The following is an 18,900-nucleotide window of genomic DNA, read 5'->3' as shown; positions in this document are numbered from 1 at the left end:
GGAATAATATTTTTAATAAGTAAATTCGTAAAAACACATAATGGAATTCTTACTTATCACAGGCAAAATTGGAGATACGGTACAATGGGCTGTAGGCCAGGCCACTACTTGAATATTTTTTCTTCCAAGAAATTCGGCTTTAGCACTTGTGATTTCCAAGCCTCAGTGACAAGATAACAGACATTTGTAGTTCTTAATTATTTGCAAACCGTATTGATACTTAGAAAGTACAGTTATTAGAAAAGGATTAAAGAATAACAATCCATCTGTATTACTACAGTTTGTGAACAAGGTGTTCAAATAGAAGAGTTTCTGAGATTCTATTTTAAATTTGGTGAGCACATGTGATTATGTACTTGTGTATTACATTTTAAAGAGCTTTTTTATGACTGGTTTTTCAGTGCAGTTTAAGGGAAATAACATTTCCCTTCAGTATATCATAATTAATCAGATTTAACACGATACCATTTCAAAAGTGGTCCAAAAAAAGGAAAAGGTGCCATATTAACTAATTATAGAAGGATGTGCTATACACTGTAATAGAGACGAATTACACTAGTATGTTTATTATGGATGATTCAAAGACTTACCTTCTAAAACACATAAGAAGAAAAATAAAAATAATAAAATCATTGCTATATATTATGCCTATTGAAATATCATATATTTCCTTCATATGTATGTGCTTCCACTAGCGCAGTGGAAGAAGAAAATGTGCAAAGCACTCTTAGGTGAGCTATTCAAAATGAAATTACATTGTTGCATAAAGTTACAGTTTAACTACCATAAATACCCTTTTAATTGTTATTAATATATCCATTAATATTCTCTTTGCTGGTAAATACAAAATAATACCAAACTTCCTTGTTAACATGAAGTTTGCAATGAAGATGACCACCAATAAAACCATTTATCTGTAAGGGTTCAAGATGTGGTGATATAAGATCATATTCAGATTGTCAACATAATCAAGACTGTGATAAAAGAAAGAAATTCTTGTAGGATAAGGTCAGGGTCAATTAGGCTTATAAGCCTTCAGTGTGTTGCATACAGGGGGTTCACTGCTCCTTCACAAAGGTCCTTTGGCTTCATTGAGGCTCAGTCCAGAAATGGATAGGAAGTAGGAAAGGGATGGGTCCCTGCAGGTGTGGTAGACTGCCAAGACTCATGTTTTAGAATTAAATCCATCCAGGGGTGATGACTGCTATAGGACAAGTACGCTATCTAAAACTGCCAGATAGAGCTCTAAATAATGTGTTTGTGTTATGCTAGCCTTTCATACAGGGGAAAATGTAATGACTTGGAATGTAAAAAACACATGTCATGGCTCATCCACTTGCACAGAAGCAATTAATTTTGGATAAGTTTCTAAGTCCATCTCCTTAGAATGGACAGAAATCACAATTATTTTCATCAATCATTTTTATGTTGACCTTAAAGAGCCTGATGTTGTGAGCTGCTGACTTACATTGTCATACTCATTGTCAATGAGCAGCTGACGAGGCTACTGATTGTCTTACATGAATCACCTTGACTCCTTTGAAGCAATAGAATCTGATTAAAAGAAATCATTACTGCAGAGTTAAACATCATTTTACTTTCAGTTTTGCAATGAGTTGTTTTGCAAACCTTACCTAAAACGTACTTCAGAATGGCAGTAAATGCAAAATTAATTTGAAGAGGGCAGCACATATATTTCCCAAATTTTTCATCCATATTAATTTAAACTAAATTCTGAAGACTAACATTCTTCTCTCCCCCCAAAGAAGAACAAGAGATTAATTTCTTAAAATTATTGCTATATTTAGCGGGTCATAACATCACCAACATGTACATTTCTGTGATTTTCGTTTAATACAAATATTTCAAAATATCAGATCTGAAAAATGCTCTCAATTTTTATTACAGGCCTATTGAATAAAATATATACCTTTGGTATAATATGTTTTATTGCATATAGCAAACCATTTTCATTATCATCAAAAATATATTCTAGCACTTGTGGATTACGGGGGACTTTAATTCCTCAGATAACCCACAATATTGGATACAGTATCTTGAACCAGCTCATAAATATGTAGACATGTTAAACATGTACATTTTCTGTTGGAAAAGTCAAGTGAAAAATCTTTGAGAATTCTAAATTTAGTAATGATTAAGCTACTTAAGCTATCTTTATGCTACTTTATTAGATGCATCATAAGACATTATTTTCATTGAAAATATGCTTTAAATAAGGCAAGTTTTGTAAGAATTTAAATACTGTTTTTTCTTACATGAAAAACTTCTTTTCTTGTAAGGTGATCATGCCTCCCTTGCTATTCTGAAATCGCTACACACAAAGCAATAAAATTACAAAGCTAAGCATCCTCCAAGGATGAAATCACAGTGAAGAAAGCTGTGATACACTTTATGCTGTTAATCATGTTGTATCATATCGCATCATATGATGATACCACAATAGAAGAGAGCTGGTTATTTACACAGTGGTTCTGACTGGCAAATGTAAACAAAGATGAGTCAAGCACCTTGGCAATGCATTGACTTGCTAGTTCATCTCCAGGGTTTTACAATGTTGTTCATCAGTTTCGTTGTCAACTTGTCATGAGGCACCTATTTTTAAGGTAAGAAAACTGGCCAGTTGACAAAGTGTCAGTGGGGTTTTCAAGTAAATATGAATCTGTTCCCTTTTAGTTCATTATTAAGTCAAGGGTACACTAATCTATGATGCAAGAAAGATGAAATGCTGTTAGATTTGTATGCAGTTTAAGAAATTATGTAACATTAGTGACTGTTGGTTTCTAAGACATATAAGCTCAAGAAAATCTCTATTACAACAAGTAATAATTTAAATGAACTGTTTAGGTAAAGTCTGTGTTTTAATATAGATTGACAAAAGTCTGATGGCTATTCAGAAACTCTTAGTCCAGTTGAAATAATTGGAATGGGCTCAGAAAAGCTCAAGTGTACTTGAACATCAGTGTAGGTATGAACACTTGAGCATTAAAAGGTATGACAGTTGGAGCATCTTTCCAGAACTTAATGCTTCTTCTTTTTAAGGTCAATTTGAAGCTGAATCCTATTGTTGTGAATTATTTTTCTCCACCAGAGGACTTCATTATAAACAGAGATTCATTGTTGCAGGAGACAGCCTGTCTAGCTATTCTTCCTTACTTCATGGTATGCTTCCCCTCACTGAAGAGGTGCCTGCTGGCAATGGAAAGCCCATGTAGCAGGTCCTGTCCTGAGAGTCACATGTTCCTCCTTGTACCAGGGTCATAAGTAGCATCTTTTCTTTTCTATTAAAGGTGTGTAATTGTTCTAGGTTATTACACTGTGTTCATCATTGTGGTAAACACCTAATTATTATTTTGAAAAGCTTATCTGTGGCGGATTACAAAATAACCTATAGTTTCATGCTATTCTCAGGAGATCAAGTTGAGAAAGATCTTAAATGCTTATCCTGTAAGTATTTCTCATTTCCCAGGGTTTCATGAGGTTAGGATTCCATTAACCAGACAAAACTGTCATCCTTACCCACCATGCCTCTTAAATGCATTAATCGTCTTCTCACAGAGGTTTAGAACTTCTGTACTGTACACAAGTGAGAAATAACGGTCCTTCCTCACTTACGTTTTTAGGAGGTGTTTCCCCAGAAACTCCTCTGGAGCACTTCCCGATTTCATGAATTACTGTCTCTTCAGAAAGAATGGTGGTTTATACTTCTCTTCCCACCCCTCCTACACCTTTTTTCACACCCAACTGGCTTGAGCTGATGTATCATGGCTGTTTTCTTTCCTTGCTGTTTATCCTTCTGCCCTTGTAGCTTTGAAGACAACAAGTCAGCTATATTTCGCCTCCTAAAAGCTATTTTAAAATTAAGAAGTCAATTGAGAATGCCAATCCTAGGAGGGTTGGTGAGGTTTAATCTCCAAAAAATGAATAATCGCGTCCATGTTAGTCACAAAGCAATACAGGTAGAGGTACTTATCAAAAATCCGAATGAATTTTCAATTACCTTGATTTCTCACTTCACATTTCCTAATATATTTCATAATGGTCTGATTTCATCTTTTAAAAGAAGTTCTCAGAGTACCATAACCTGGCCAGAAGAAGCAGGGAGAAAGTGGTAGGAATAGTTTTGTGATTTCTTTTATTGAGCCAGGCAATGTAGATACTTCTGTTTCAATCTGTCTCTAGTTGTTTATCTCCATTTAAGGAAAAAAAAAAGTATCCATGCATAATTTTGTAATTCCGTCAAGGATATCATTGTGTTGTTATACAAGAGATATACCACTGTATAATAGGATCTGTATGTCAAGGCTCTGTAACTTGAGTTCCCAAATACTATGCAAGGTATTCAATCAAAGTGCTTTCAGTGTAGAAGAGATATTTCACTACAATATTTAACAGTAGGTCTAATAAAACAGTTACTTTATTTGGATGCTGTCGAGTGACAATAAGATTCCCATTTTCAAACAGAGTCCACCTTCACTTGATTGTTGTTTGTAATCAATGGAGAAGGTTTACTTTTCATCCTGTCTCCCCCATCATTAGAACTATCCTGGAAAAAACCTTTTGCTGTACAAAAAGTGACAATAATTCTCTTGTATTCTCTTCTGAAGTTCTGGTTCAGGAGTCCATATATGATAGCATTAAGGCAGCTGTTGAAATATGCCATGTAATAACTAGATACAAACAACCACTCTGGAATCCTAGGAATTATAGTTTCCGGGTTGACAGCCACAGCAAGGCCTATAAAGTTCAAAGGAGCCCAGCAGACTGCAAACAGTACAAATACCACAAACATGGTTACAAAGTTTCTGAAGTCATGGGGTTTCAGTCTGGGGTTGTTATCTGGTTTAACCCTTCGCCTTACCTGAATAACAAGGATCCAAATTCTCAAGTAACAGAAAGTAACTATGGCTATGGGAAGTAGGAAATGGAAAAACACAACTGCTATTGTATATGCTGAGCTCACAGATTGTGCAAATGTACATGAGTAAATCCTGGGATCATATTGTAGTGATCCCACAAACAAGTTGGGCACAATAGCAACAAATGTTAGGACCCAGATAAGAACAACATAGCACAATGAATTCTTGTCGCTGTACAGCTTGTCATATTTAAGACTGTGGCAGATATAGCAGTACCGATTGATAGCGATGCCTGTAATATTGAAGATTGATCCAATGACACTTAGGCCCATCAAGAAGCCACTAATCTGGCAGTGAAGGTATCCCAGATTCCATCCGTTGTGAAATACAGATGTGAGGACCAGTGGATATGGGTAGATTGCTACAACCAAGTCTGCAACTGCCAGGCTTACAACAAACACATTTCCTGTAAAATAAATATAAAAACACAAGTATTAGTTTTTCTTTTGCTCTTTTCTGTCACTTCTGCTCTCAATATATTAATGAGCAGCCTTGGTGGAACTTGTTAAATGTAATTAGTTTCTACTTTCTAGACCAAAATTCATTGTCATATATTCACGTATCAGAAATAAGACAGTCATTTTTAATCTAAAAAGGAAGTAGCTCAACTTAAAGATGAACCTTTTAAAAGAAAACTGTCTTTGAGTTTAATTACCATGACCTAATATTTTTATCATCTCATTTATTTGGATTCTTCCAATCACACAGACTCAGAATTCTTATAAAATTAAAATATTCATAACTTTAAGCCTTGCTTTGGTTTTAAATAGACAGTCGCTCTTGAAAAATTAGCAGAAATAATATGATTACTAATAAACTTCATAACTCACATTTACCTTCCATATTTAATTTAATTCAATTCCCTTTCCTTACATTACCCCTTAACTTTTCCAGTCCTGAAATTAAACCCTTTTTTTCCCCCCATTTGTATTTCAAGCTTTCATGACTAATGTGACTTTTAAAGTGACTCTTTTTGAATCTGCTGGCTAGCACTTAACTAAACTTAACTTCTAAGAGTCTAGCTGAACACAGACTTAGTTGTCTTTCCGAAACTGAGAGACACAGTCTTCAGTAAAAGAAGTGGTGCTAGGCAGTGACCTAGACAGTTCCCAGACACTATTGATGCCACATTCTTCTCTGCCTCCAAACTGGAAAATTAAGCAAAGATCCAGAATCTTGGTTAGTTTTTCAATTAAAACAAAGGGAGATTATTTTAAACTGTGTTAGTTCTTGATAGAACCCCTCTCTGTTCCTCAAAGACAATGGAACCCATCATAACTACATGCTTTGAATTAATCTTTTGAGCATAGATTATATATTCTTTTTTTAGTTGCGTAAATGATAAGTCATCTGAATTCCTCCCAACCATTCTAGTTTCTAAGAAGAAGGTCACGAGGTACATTGATATAGCTTTTATTAATTTTTTAAAAATAACTGTTATTCTTGTTATTCATGTCCATATCTACAGAAAGCTATAAATGTGTATATATACATGCATGTGTGTAGGTATATAAATGCATGTGTATGCATGTATACATAGTTATGTGTGTGTTTGATATTATATTTTGGAATTCTGACGTTACTCACTGAAGATTAAATACAAGCTTCTATTGCAACCTGTAAGAAAATATATTGCCAGTTTTAGATGATGTAGAATTTAATTGTTAATCCAAAGTGGGCTTGGTGAACTGTTTTATGCATTTATTTTAAGCAGACAAAATAAAAATAGATAAAAATAGGTTAAAAGAAAAGGTAAAAGTATCTATGGACCATTGGGGCATTTTAGCTGCTATAATTCTCAAAACCATTTTTTTAATATATTATCTCAAGCATCTTAAAATGCATATTCTCTCACTCATCTTATGCCTTAAATGGCCAGGTAGAAGTATGAACTCTGCAAACACCTACAGAGAAAAACATAGAAATTATCTGGCTCAGGATGCTACTTATTCTCTTTTGTTTAGATTTTGATACATGCACGAAGTACCACGTTAGATATATATACTAATGGCAGCTGGGACAAATGGCCTCAGTTAAAAGACTACTACACCATTTTTCATAGATTTTGTATCTGGATTTATAAATAACTTTCTCTTGATGGTGTCTGTACTTGTTTCTTCTTTTCCCCGGAATTCACTGCCAGACTGAAATATGCTTATCCTGAAGGCTTTGGCAGAATTCCAGATCATTTCAACACAAACAGCAGAGCTCCTTTAAGCAGAAAGCAGCAAGGGAAAAAAACATTGCTTTCAGAATTTACCCTTGACATAGTGGCAAGCAATACAAGAATGGATAAAGAGACTGTATGAAACTCAGAGCTCTGTGTTTATCTTATGAATCGAGAAGTGGAAAGTAAATGAAAAGTTGCTGTTGGCAGGTTTTTTCCCCACCCAGAATATTGCAGGTTTGATGAAATGGCACCATATAAACTCCAGGTGGGACAAAGAACCGGGACACTTATTTAAATGCAATACTTAAAAGAATCCTATTTATATTTGCCTATAAATTTTCTGCTTAGCTGGAGACTGCCCTTTCCAAGCATCTCTCTCTGCCATTCACTGAAACTTCTGCTAGTGCTTTCCATTAATATTGCTAATATTATCATTATTTACCCAGTTGAGCCAAAAGATTCAGCTATAAGAAAAAAGCTAAAAGTGTGTGGGGGTTTTCCCTTTGTTGAAAGAAGACAGATGGTATACTTTTCTCTGAATAGTTTTAGCAACCCTGTGCTTTAGAAACAACTGAGTCTAGGAAAAGTAGGCATTCTGTCTCTGAATCAGCCAAATTTCAGGCTTCCACAAACTGGTGTGCCATGGCTATCCCAGCTTACCTTCTCAGTTGGCTGCTGTAAAGCAACAAACTGAAAGTCTTGGAAATACAAGCTGTTTCATTTGGGAATTGGAAGCTAGCAGGATATCCTGGGACCCTGTCTTTTTAAAAAAATCATGAGCTTGGAAACCAAGTCCCAGGCTGCCAGCACATGGTTAGCATGTCAGCTGGATTACCAAAGCATTGGGCTAGAAACTGCCTGGAAACCAGATACCTGCTTGCAGAGAGAACTTTTAACCCGCCTTTCAGCAAGGGTTATCTTCAAACCTGAGTTCCAATATACTGTCCTTGTGAGCACAGAAACTTTGTCATTAAGATAGAATAGAAAATTAAAGTAAAAATTTATTTGGGATTAGTATGTTTATTGTATATTTTGGGGTTCATCATTTCAGACTCTGAATTCAGATCTGAAATGATGTTGACCTTTCATATGTTATATAATATACAATTTAAAAATATGAGCCTAGATTTAGGCACCTACCATTAGTGGAAAACATCGATATTTTATTAAATTCCCATTTATTTAATGGCATATTGTGAAATTAAACTCTTATGTTTGTGGAACACTTGGTATTGTAAAGGTGAGTACCATAAAAAAAAGCTATAGGAAAAAATTAATTTTTATTTTCAGAGCTGGGTTTGAACAGAATGCTAAAAACAAAGCCTGAAGCTCCATATTGAACCCTTTAAAAAAGCCACAAAATCAAAATCTTGAATAACGCTTCCTTGAACAAAAAGTATTCATTCTCTTTAGAGAGTGAGAACACATTGCTGTGAAAAAATGTGATTCATGTAACTAAAGAATGCATTACTGTGCATTAACACCCGTTGGCTGAACTGAGAATGCAGAGGTTCAATATCTTGACTTTGACATAAGTCAAATAAACTTTAATAAATTTAAGCAGATGTTGTGCTATGGATGTATGTGGGAAGGAGGATAATCTACTGATAACCAGCATTAGCAGGCTATGCTTTTAGATGCAGTCTAAAGCAACGTTCCATTAAATACTTTCACCACACTTACTGAAAAAGCCACCTTTCTGCTCAAACACATAGCAACATCAGACCCACCTGCTGAATAAAAAAACTGCATTAAAGCAACAGAAAACAAACAAGTACTCTTCTAGACGATTTGACTTTTCCAAGAGCAAAATACAACATAAACTGAATGTAAAAAATGTGACCCTGGCAGATTATAAAAAATGCTTATGGGATTAATTGTCATGATGTCAAAATTAATATAAGAGCATCAAATAAAAACTACATGATGTAGTTGTATCAGTAGCAACTTGCATCTGCATAACATATACAAATTACTGTGTGGGTTGTTATTCCCTAGATTTAGTGCTGAGTATGTCCTGAAGTTAATGGGAATTAGGAAGTTTCCAAAAATTTCTAGCAACTTAAATCAGTGCAGAGTATTAATGGAAAAAATTACAGTTACTTAGTCTAAGTGGTGCTGAATGCCTCCCATAGACTTAGACTGGAGGGCTGAGCACTTTGCCAGCAGATCAAAAAGAACGAATTCTTTCTGCAATTTTAGGAGAACTGAGGGAGATGTGGTCTACAGAGCTTTCTTCAAGTACTGAGACTGTGAAGTATTTTAACCCTTCCAAAACTTTTAGCCTGGGCTAAAAATATATTGTAATATATCGTAAAAAAGGGAAACATCTTATCTATGGAACAAAATAACAATGTTTTAAAGCATTAGGGACTCCAGCTGGAATTTTTCGGTACTAAGGAAATCTGAATGAATTTTAGAGAAGGTCTCATTTTGCTGACAACATTGGTAAGGCTACTATTTCTCCTCCTTTTTTTCCAAGATACTTCTGTACCTTTTAATATTGGTTGCTAGGTCACTATTTCTGTTCACCTATTTCAGATTATTTCCTGTATAAATAATGTATTGGCTTCTTACAACAAATGCTTTCCAGACACCATCATGTTTTCATCATGTTGCTACATTTTGAAGTATATAACATTACGTTTCCTGTTTATGCATTAGTGCTTCAGGTTGCACCAAATTTAGCTAAGGGGGATTTAAAGTCTTTATGCTAACTGGAGATGCTTTTGCTTTTAGGTAAGACTAAACAGTACATGCAGCTGTCATTGAAGTTACATACAAAGTTTTTGTTTCAGTGGCCATTGACTCAGATCTCTAACGGTTACTTGTTAAGTATATCTTTAAGGAAAGAGTATAGTGTAAATATTTGCAATGTTGGACCAGTTACAAGATCAAACTTAATTTCTAACTACCAGGTCCGTGCCATTCTTATCTCCTGTCTTTTTTATCACCTGTCACATATTGCCAGATATGCTAACAGTCATTTCCAATTGTTTCATAACTAGGCTTAATTAACAGGATGCTTTGCTATAAATTTAGATCAGGTTTTCTAGAAGTTGTGATGTATTCAAATATCATATTGCCAAGATTGTTTTGTCCACAGTTTTATATATTTAATGGCACCAGAGTTTTTATTTACATTTTAAAGCACTGATTTCTGATCACGCTAATACTTCTACTGATTTTCTTCAAGGACAGCTTACAGATTATTTTTTTAGCGTTTTGAAATGTTGCTCATTAATCCAGCCCTTGCTCAGAAGGTTAATTTGGGTTTTATGCTGCTAGCTGAAAACAAGACTAAGATTAGGTGCACACCAGTGAATGCCTGCAGCAGTACAAAATTTAAATGTGGTGCCTCATAGTTATAACTGAACACAGCATCATACTGACACATTTACATCTAGCAAAAGTGACAGCATTGATAGATAGCTGGCAAAACACCTGGTTTAGAAAACAAATAACTCCCCTTCACAGCTGAATGGCAGGAATGAATAAGTCTCTGATTCTAGAACATAAGACGTCACATGAAATAAGGCAATGGGCTAGTTTATGAAGAAAGCAAAATTAGAAGGTTAAGCATAATATTCAATATGATATGCTTCGTTTTGCCACTAAGAGCTGAACTTCTTCCTTAGAAAGGCTTTTCATTAGGCCTCTGCTTCTCACATGGTTGTTTCAATGCACAAAATGGTGTCTAAATGACAAATATTAACACTAGATTTGTTTCATATTCCATGAACATTTTTGCCCTGAAAGTTGTTCCATTAGCACTGGCACTACACTTTTAAAACACAACAAACAACTACAAAATCAAGGAGGGAAAGCTGTTTTTGTGAGTGCCTAATGCAAATTTAATAAAATATCCTTGTTCATGTATCTGAGCTCTACAGGCTCAGTAACTCTTCTCCCTGGGACCTTAACCAGTCATAATGTTTCAAGAAAAAGAAGATCTGTCCATAATCTTTCTAGGATCAGTTTAATGTTGGAAAGTTGCTGTACCTGGCACCACAGTTTGGGATTCCACAATGGCCACGTGCAATAAAAATTATAAAATGAAAATACCTGTAAGTGGGGTCAATGACCACAGTTCCTTAGGCAAAATCCCAAAGCCAAGTAAGGTTACCTAGACAAGCAAGCATGCAGACAGTTCCAGCTTCACTGAAGAAAGATTTGAAAGGTTTAAGAAACTAACAGTCCTTGCAGCTCAGCATCAAAATGGCACAAAACAGCTGAGCAAAAATGTAGGAATAAATATTACATAAGCTGCAGTTACTCCTGGGAGCTTCATTCACTTTACAGATCATAATATCAACTCCCTTAGAACTGAAAAGCCTATTTTTAAACTAAAGGCACTATTTATAAACCTGGCCTGAATCAAGAAGTCCACGTGCACGTTAAATTTGAATAGCATGATGGGCCTGTGGGTTTTGCTTCTCATAAGCAAATTAACCCTGATGCTGCAGATGGTGATGCAGGGAAATTTGAATGGCCACAATGAACCTTTTAGCTTTAAGCACATGTAGGAAAACCTTTCTCTTTACTTTTAAGCTGAAAAAAGACAATTCAGCAATTGTCTTAAAACCTCATTCAAATGTACACCTCTGTCACAGAATAGAAGGCATTTTCAGACCCTCTATCATCTAGTTGGGACACTAATGAAACCAGCTGTGTAATCACAGATATGGCAATTGCCTACAGCTGTAATGATGTCAGGTGGGTAGCTTGTTAGCACTTAGGAGAGAGTATTAAATATTCACGGTTTGAGCACTCATTTATAGTCTTACTGAGGTAGAGATTCTGAGTGTCATACACAAGTTAAGATACTGCAATGACCTAAGTAACCTCAACTTTTAACTACAGTTGATAGAAATTCAGGGTGCTGAATCTTACAGATCTGAACAGCTGGAAAACTACATAACAGTATATTTGAAAGATATGGAAGAATAAATTTGTTAAAGATCATGTTATCAGAATAATGCATATTGTAATACTGTATTCCAGTGCGCTGCAAGTTGAAGAAAATTTGACATAATCAGCACAGTATGAATGAAAGATCATACTGATGCATTCTGAAAAGAAAATGTTATACTGTATTTAGATTATAATAATTATCATAACTTCCAGTGAAACTGCAGCAGCAATTTAATTTGAAATGCCTATGCCATCTTCTGGCCAAGAAAATTAGATGCATGAAAGAGTAATTGGCAGAAAATGGCAGTGAGGAATTATATAATACTCACAATAAAGGAATGGAGGATTTTGGTGTCAGGTCCAAGTTCACTGCAGCCAAACAGTATGTAGATGTGATTAAGTAGTTTTGCAGATATGCCAAATGGCATACAGTTTTCTGTGACTTTATCACCCAGCATCTTTTTCTTCAGTCCTATGGCACACGTGTGAGTGAGACAGGTACTGCTCTCTGTCTTACAATCTAAAAGGTATTTGTCAATGCTATTCTTGGTGGTTCAGGCACAAGAGGAAAGTGATGTGAGTTTTACTATCAGGCAGAGAAAGGAATTGAATCCATACGCTGGATGAGTGCTCAAGACTTGGGGATGTACCTTGCCTCTGGCAGTTTTGTATGACATGTCAGGGGTGCTTTGACAATGTCTCTTGTATTGGACCTCTCACATGACAGGAGTGCTTAGTTTGTACTAGGCAGTAGATTTAGTAGGTGCATGGGATATTGAATATCTCAGTACTGGCAAGACTGAGGTATTTCTGGGTATGCCATGAATGGTAGTGCTATCCACTGGATGAACTTATGTGATTTGAAATATAAAGCACCTGAGAAAAGCAGCGGTAAAGAAAAGGCTCAGACTACCATTGCACATTTAGGCACCAAATGTAGGAGTAGACAGGAGTTGACTGAAGATCTTTTGTGACCTAAACTTAAAAATCTAGAGGTGGTCAGGGTCTGGGTCTTTTTTAAGGATTTTTAAGAAGTGCAGTTTTAAATAATAGCAGTTGGAGCTACCAGTGAACCTCAAGATACACTCATCTTTCTGTTACATTCTGCAGTGCCATGAAATATTTTGCTTTGAGAGTCTACATAGCAAGTTCATGTCCAAGATATTTTGCTTTAGATGCAGCCGCAAATCGAACACGACTTCTGTTCTACGGAAACCTCTAAAATTTTATCAGAGTAATATCTAGCTAATACATATTTACTTTGGTAACAAGATTGTATTAAACTGGCACTGTCATACAGTTTTGTCATTTTATAATATAGAAACAATAGATGAAAGTGACTTTTGTTAAATAAGTAGTCCTGGAATTGAACAATTCAGTTTTTAAATACTTCATTGACAAATCTTCAGTAGGTCACAGAATCGGAATCACAGAATCATTAAGGTTGGAAAAGACCTGTAAGATCATCAAGTCCGACCATCAACTAACACCACCATGCCCACTAAACCATGTCCCGAAGTGCCACGTCTACATGATTTTTGAAGACCTCCAGTGATAGTGACTCCACCACTTCCCTGGGCAGCCTGTTCCAATGCTTCACCACTCTCTCAGGAAAGAAATTTTTCCTAATATCCAGTCTAAACCTCCCCTAGTGCAACTTGAGGCCATTTCCTCTTGTCCTATCACTTGTCACTTGGGAGAAGAGACCAACACCCACCTGTCTGCAACCCCCTTTCACGTAATTGTAGAGAGCAATAAGGTCTCCCCTCAGCCTCCTCTTCTGCAGACTGAACAACCCCAGCTCCCTCAGCCACTCCTCATAAGACTTGTGCTCCAGACCCCTCACCAGCTTCATTGCCCTTCTCTGGACACGCTCCAGCACCTCAATGTCCTTCTTGTAGTGAGGGGCCCAAAACTGAACACAGTATTCGAGGTGCGGCCTCACCAGCACCAAGTACAGGGGCACGATCACCTCCCTGCTCCTGCTGGCCACACTGTTTCTGATACAGGCCAGGATGCCGTTGGCCTTCTTGGCCACCTGGGCACACTGCTGGCTCATCTTCAGCCGGCTGTTGGTCAACACCCCCAGGTCCTTTTCTGTGGGGCAGCTTTCCAGCCACTCGTCCCCAACCCTGTAGCGTTGCCTGGTGTTGTTGTGACCCAAGTGCAGGACCCGGCACTCGGCCTTGTTGAACTTCATCCAATTGGCCTCGGCCCATCGATCCAGCCTGTCCAGATCCCTCTGCAGAGCCTTCTGACCCTCGAGCAGATCAACACTCCCACCCAACTTGGTGTCGTCTGCAAACTTGCTGAGGGTGCACTCAATCCCCTCATCCAGGTCATCGATAAATATATTAAACAAGACCGGCCCCAAAACCGAGCCCTGGGGGACTCTGCTTGTGACCGGCCGCCAACTGGATTTCGCTCCATTTACCACAACTCTCTGGGCTCGGCCGTCCAGCCAGTTTTTAACCCAGTGAAGAGTGTACCTGTCTAAGCCACGAGTCGCCAGCTTCTCCAGGAGAATACTGTGGGGGACAGTGTCGAAGGCTTTGCTGAAGTCCAGGTAGACAACGTCAACAGCCTTCCCCTCATCCACTGGGCGGGTCACCCGGTCATAGAAGGAGATCAGGTTGGTCAAGCAGGACCTGCCTTTCATGAACCCGTGCTGGCTGGGCCTGATCCCGTGGTTGTCCTCCACGTGCCCCGTGAGCGCCCTCAAGATGAACCTCTCCATAATCTTCCCCGGCACCGAGGTCAGGCTGACAGGCCTGTAGTTCCCCGGATCCTCCTTCCAGTCCTTCTTGTAGATGGGCGTCACATTGGCAACCTTCCAGTCGTCTGGGACCTCCCCCTTTAACCAGGACTGTTGATAAATGATGGAGAGCAGCTTGGCAAGCTCCTCCGCCAGCTCCCTCAGCACCCTTGGGTGGATGCCATCAGGCCCCATAGACTTGTGGGTGTCCAGGTGGCATAGCAGGTCATTAACTGCTTCCTCCTGGATCATGGGGATTTTGTTCTGCTCTCCATCCTTGTCTTCAATCTCAGGGAGCTGAATACCCTGAGGGTATCTGGTATGGCTGTTAAAGACTGAGGCAAAGAAGACATTAAGTACCTCAGCCTTTTCCTCATCCTTGGGGACAATATTCACCCCTGCATCCAATGAAGGATGGAGATTCTCCTTGGCTCTCTTTTTGTTGTTAATGTATTTATAGAAGCATTTTTTGTTATCCCTTACGACTGTGGCCAGGTTGAGCTCTAGCTGGGCTTTTGCCTTTCTAATTCCCTCTCTGCAAGACCTAACGAGATCCTTGTACTCTTCTTCAGTTGCCTGCCCCTTCTTCCAAAGGTGATAAACTCTCCTGTTTTTCCTGAGTCCCAAGTTCCTTAAAAAAGGTGAGAAAACACAGAAGATTATCATTACACTGCCACCTTAGCAGTTTGATGATTTTTAGGGGGTATTCCATTGTGTCATTATCAAAGACCCAGGTGTTGATAAACAGTTTAGTTGCTGTTTGACAAAAGTTTGAAGTGCTGTATGCATATTTCCTGATACTCAGAATGAATATTGCTGTAGTTATGTGCCCCATTCAGTGTGTAAATATATGTTTTTTCAGTTCTGTGGGTGTTTTTCACCAAAATGGGGAGTCATGACAACTAATCCAGTGCAATGTAATTCTGTTTAAATCGTTCTTAACTTAGGTTTTGTTTGTCCACCCAGCCAAGGGTGAACTAAGACAAAACACGAAATATCAAGAAGGCTTGTAATGACATTGAAGTGAGTCAAAAAACCCTGCTGTCTTGCAGGTGGAAGTTAGAAACCAGGGCAGGCAGACTTAGTGGTGGATATCTCAAGTTCTGCGACCCTGGTTTTGGCTCTGGTATCTGCCTGGACTGTTCTTTCTGTAGTTCACTGGGCTGGTGTGTTCTCAAAGTCAGGACATCTATTCCCTTTGAACATCAGCCCCTTCTACCATGATGACAATATTTCAGATGAAATAGATTTGCCTGAGTAACTTATCCACTTTTACAGAAGGGAATTATATTATCACTTCTGATTTGATCTTTTCTATCTCTAAATTCTATGATTCATTTGGAAGGAAAAAAATCCTGTGAACAGCCTGTTTTCCAACAAGGTATTGCTTAGATGTTACAGAACACTAAGGCTGTCATCACAGTTCAGCAAGCTGTATAAAACCAATTAGAATAACAATACTGCTGATGTCAGAGGATCACACTACTGAACTGCATCTCAGCAGAATCAGCGTGAGAGTACTTTTCCCCCCCTCAACTGTATTTGCATTAGAGACTGTAAATAAATGGAAGGACAAAAATGATACTATGACAGTAATATCACAGCTCAGATAAATAAAACTAATAATACAGTTCAGAGACTAAAACAAATTAAAAGGAAAAAGCAAGAAAAGGCAGAGAGGGTTGCTTGTGAAATATAATTACGGTTTGTATTTGTACAAAATCTCATAGATCAGTCAGGATTGGTGCTAGAAAATGGGAAGATACAGCCTATTCCCTTCAGTATCAGTATCAGTATCAGTACGGTTGGAAAAGACCTGTAAGATCATCGAGTCCAACCGGGGGGGGGGGGGGGGGGGCGGGGAAACAAAAAACCACACAACATCAAAAAACCCACCAAAAAAAAAAAAAAAAAAAACACAACACAACCACAAAACCCACGCCACACAACAACAATAACAAGCCACAACCCACCCAACACCACACAGCACCATGTCCATCAAGCTACATCCCACAATGCCACATCCACACGCTCCTTGAATACCTCCAGGGAGGGTGACTCTACCACCTCCCTGGGCAGCCTATTCCAGTGTTTCACCACTCTCTCAGTGAAGAACTTTTTCCTAATGTCTAGCCTGAACCTCCCCTGTCGCAACTTGAGGCCATTTCCTCTAGTCCTGTCACTAGTCACTTGGGAGAAGAGACCAACACCCACCTCTCTGCAACCCCCTTTCAGGTAGTTGTAGAGAGCGATAAGGTCTCCCCTCAGCCTCCTCTTCTCCAGGCTAAACAACCCCAGCTCGCTCAGCCGCTCCTCATAAGACTTGTGTTCCAGACCCCTCACCAGCTTCGTCGCCCTTCTCTGGACACGCTCCAGCACCTCAATGTCCTTCTTGTAGTGAGGGGCCCAAAACTGAACACAGTATTCGAGGTGCGGCCTCACCAGAGCCGAGTACAGAGGCATGATCACCTCCCTGCTCCTGCTGGCCACACCATTTCTGATGCAAGCCAGGATGCCGTTGGCCTTCTTGGCCACCTGGGCACACTGCTGGCTTCCTAGTTCTAGTATGTATTTTGAGAAAACAAGTAGGAGAAAATGGTAGAGTGAAGGTGCAACCACATAACTGACAGCAGACTTCTATACTGTATTTAATACTGCAAACAAGAAATCCCTTTCCTGAATCTCTTTGAAAGTCACAGTTTTATGTAACAGGATTTTGTGGCTCAATTTGTCCATAGAATTATTCATGGGAAGAAAAAGAAATTAAAAATACTCTCAAGAGTACAAAAGAATCCATTTTCTTTCTGTTATGACTAATAACAGTATAGGTGGTCATTAAGCCAATCCCACATTTAACTACAGAGTCCACAGTAGACAGCAAAGCTAATGAAATGAGTTCTTAAAACAGTCTTCCCAGTTCTTTCTCCTAAAATCAGCAATGGTAGGACATCTGCCGGGAAACTGGAAAATAGCACTATAGAAAATATCACTTATATATAGTTAAACATGTGTATTTACTCTCTTTTCCTCTATCTGTTCATTATTTTCTACTCCTTTTCTTCCTTCTCTTATTTATTCCATCACCATTTGTCTTTTCTCTCCTTACTGACTTACAACCCAAAATCTTCTATGTTTCTGACAGAAGCCTTTTTCCTCCCTTTTTTCCCCTCCTTTCCTCTCTTTGTTTGTCCCAAGTTCCTTGAAAAAGATGAGAAGACACAGAAGATTATCATTACACTGCCACCTTAGCAGTTTGATGATTTTAGGGGGTATTCTATTATGTCATTATCAAATACCAAGCTGCCTCCAGTTCTTCCTGCCTCCCTTTCATTTCTTCATTTTCTCTATTGTGCTACAGCAGACATCCAGAAGTTGAATGGTCCCAGATCACAGGGGGGGCAAGTTGAAAAGGTATCCAGTATCATGGGGAATTCACTAGAATAAGTGTTATTTTAACTGCAATATTAGTGGATTTTATTGAGGAAAGTAATGGATGGTATCAAGAGCTCTTCTTCTTCTATAGCATCAGAAATGCATTTAGCACTGGAAACTAAAAGAAGGACAAAGAAGTGGAACTTGTATATGCATGGCAGCAAGCCCAAGGATCTTAATATCTCTCTTCTCTGATGTTTAAGGAAATGGGAAAACAACAGCTCTGGATTAAGAGAGAGTGAAGACCCCATGATGTGTAGTTCCTTTTCTCTGTAAAAAGTTTTATAAACCCTGAGAAATTTACTCCAGCTTTTGGACCAAAATAGACTGTTCTAGTCCAACACTGGAACACCTACACTATCATCCCGTGTCTGTGTATATCTGCAGCCTGCCAGGAGAATCCCTTTCTTAGCGTGCACCTTTGTAATTTGGTGAGCACCCACACCAACTGTAGGGTTCTGCACCTGCCACACTGGGGTGAAAATATGGTAAGAAATACAAATTAAACCTAAACTGGTTACACTGAGTGTCAAGCAAATTCAAAATATGACAAAGCAACAATTTAGGTTTCAGATAACTTTCTTCGAGCATGACAGTGTGAGAAATCTATTCAGGATTGCTGCAGCAAGCACTTAAAATGATAGCCTTGACAATTTAAGTGTGTCAAAAGCTTAGAAGCATTAGTATATTTT

General features: G+C 38.2%; 1 protein-coding gene across 1 annotated transcript in view; it reads right to left on the bottom strand.

Moving 5' to 3' along the window:
• Positions 1-4,461: 4,461 nt before the first annotated feature.
• The window catches only part of MTNR1A (melatonin receptor 1A), a 59,932-nt gene continuing 45,493 nt past the window's right edge, over positions 4,462-18,900 (bottom strand). Inside the window, exon 2 of the mRNA XM_059817782.1 lies at positions 4,462-5,343. Within this exon, the coding sequence (XP_059673765.1) occupies positions 4,475-5,343 (869 nt within the window). The 3' untranslated portion in view covers positions 4,462-4,474. The remainder of the gene's footprint in view (positions 5,344-18,900) is intronic.

This window comes from Gavia stellata, chromosome 5 (genome assembly GCF_030936135.1).
Source record: "Gavia stellata isolate bGavSte3 chromosome 5, bGavSte3.hap2, whole genome shotgun sequence".
Lineage (NCBI taxonomy): Eukaryota > Metazoa > Chordata > Aves > Gaviiformes > Gaviidae > Gavia > Gavia stellata.
This window is presented reverse-complemented; position numbering and strand designations above follow the sequence as displayed.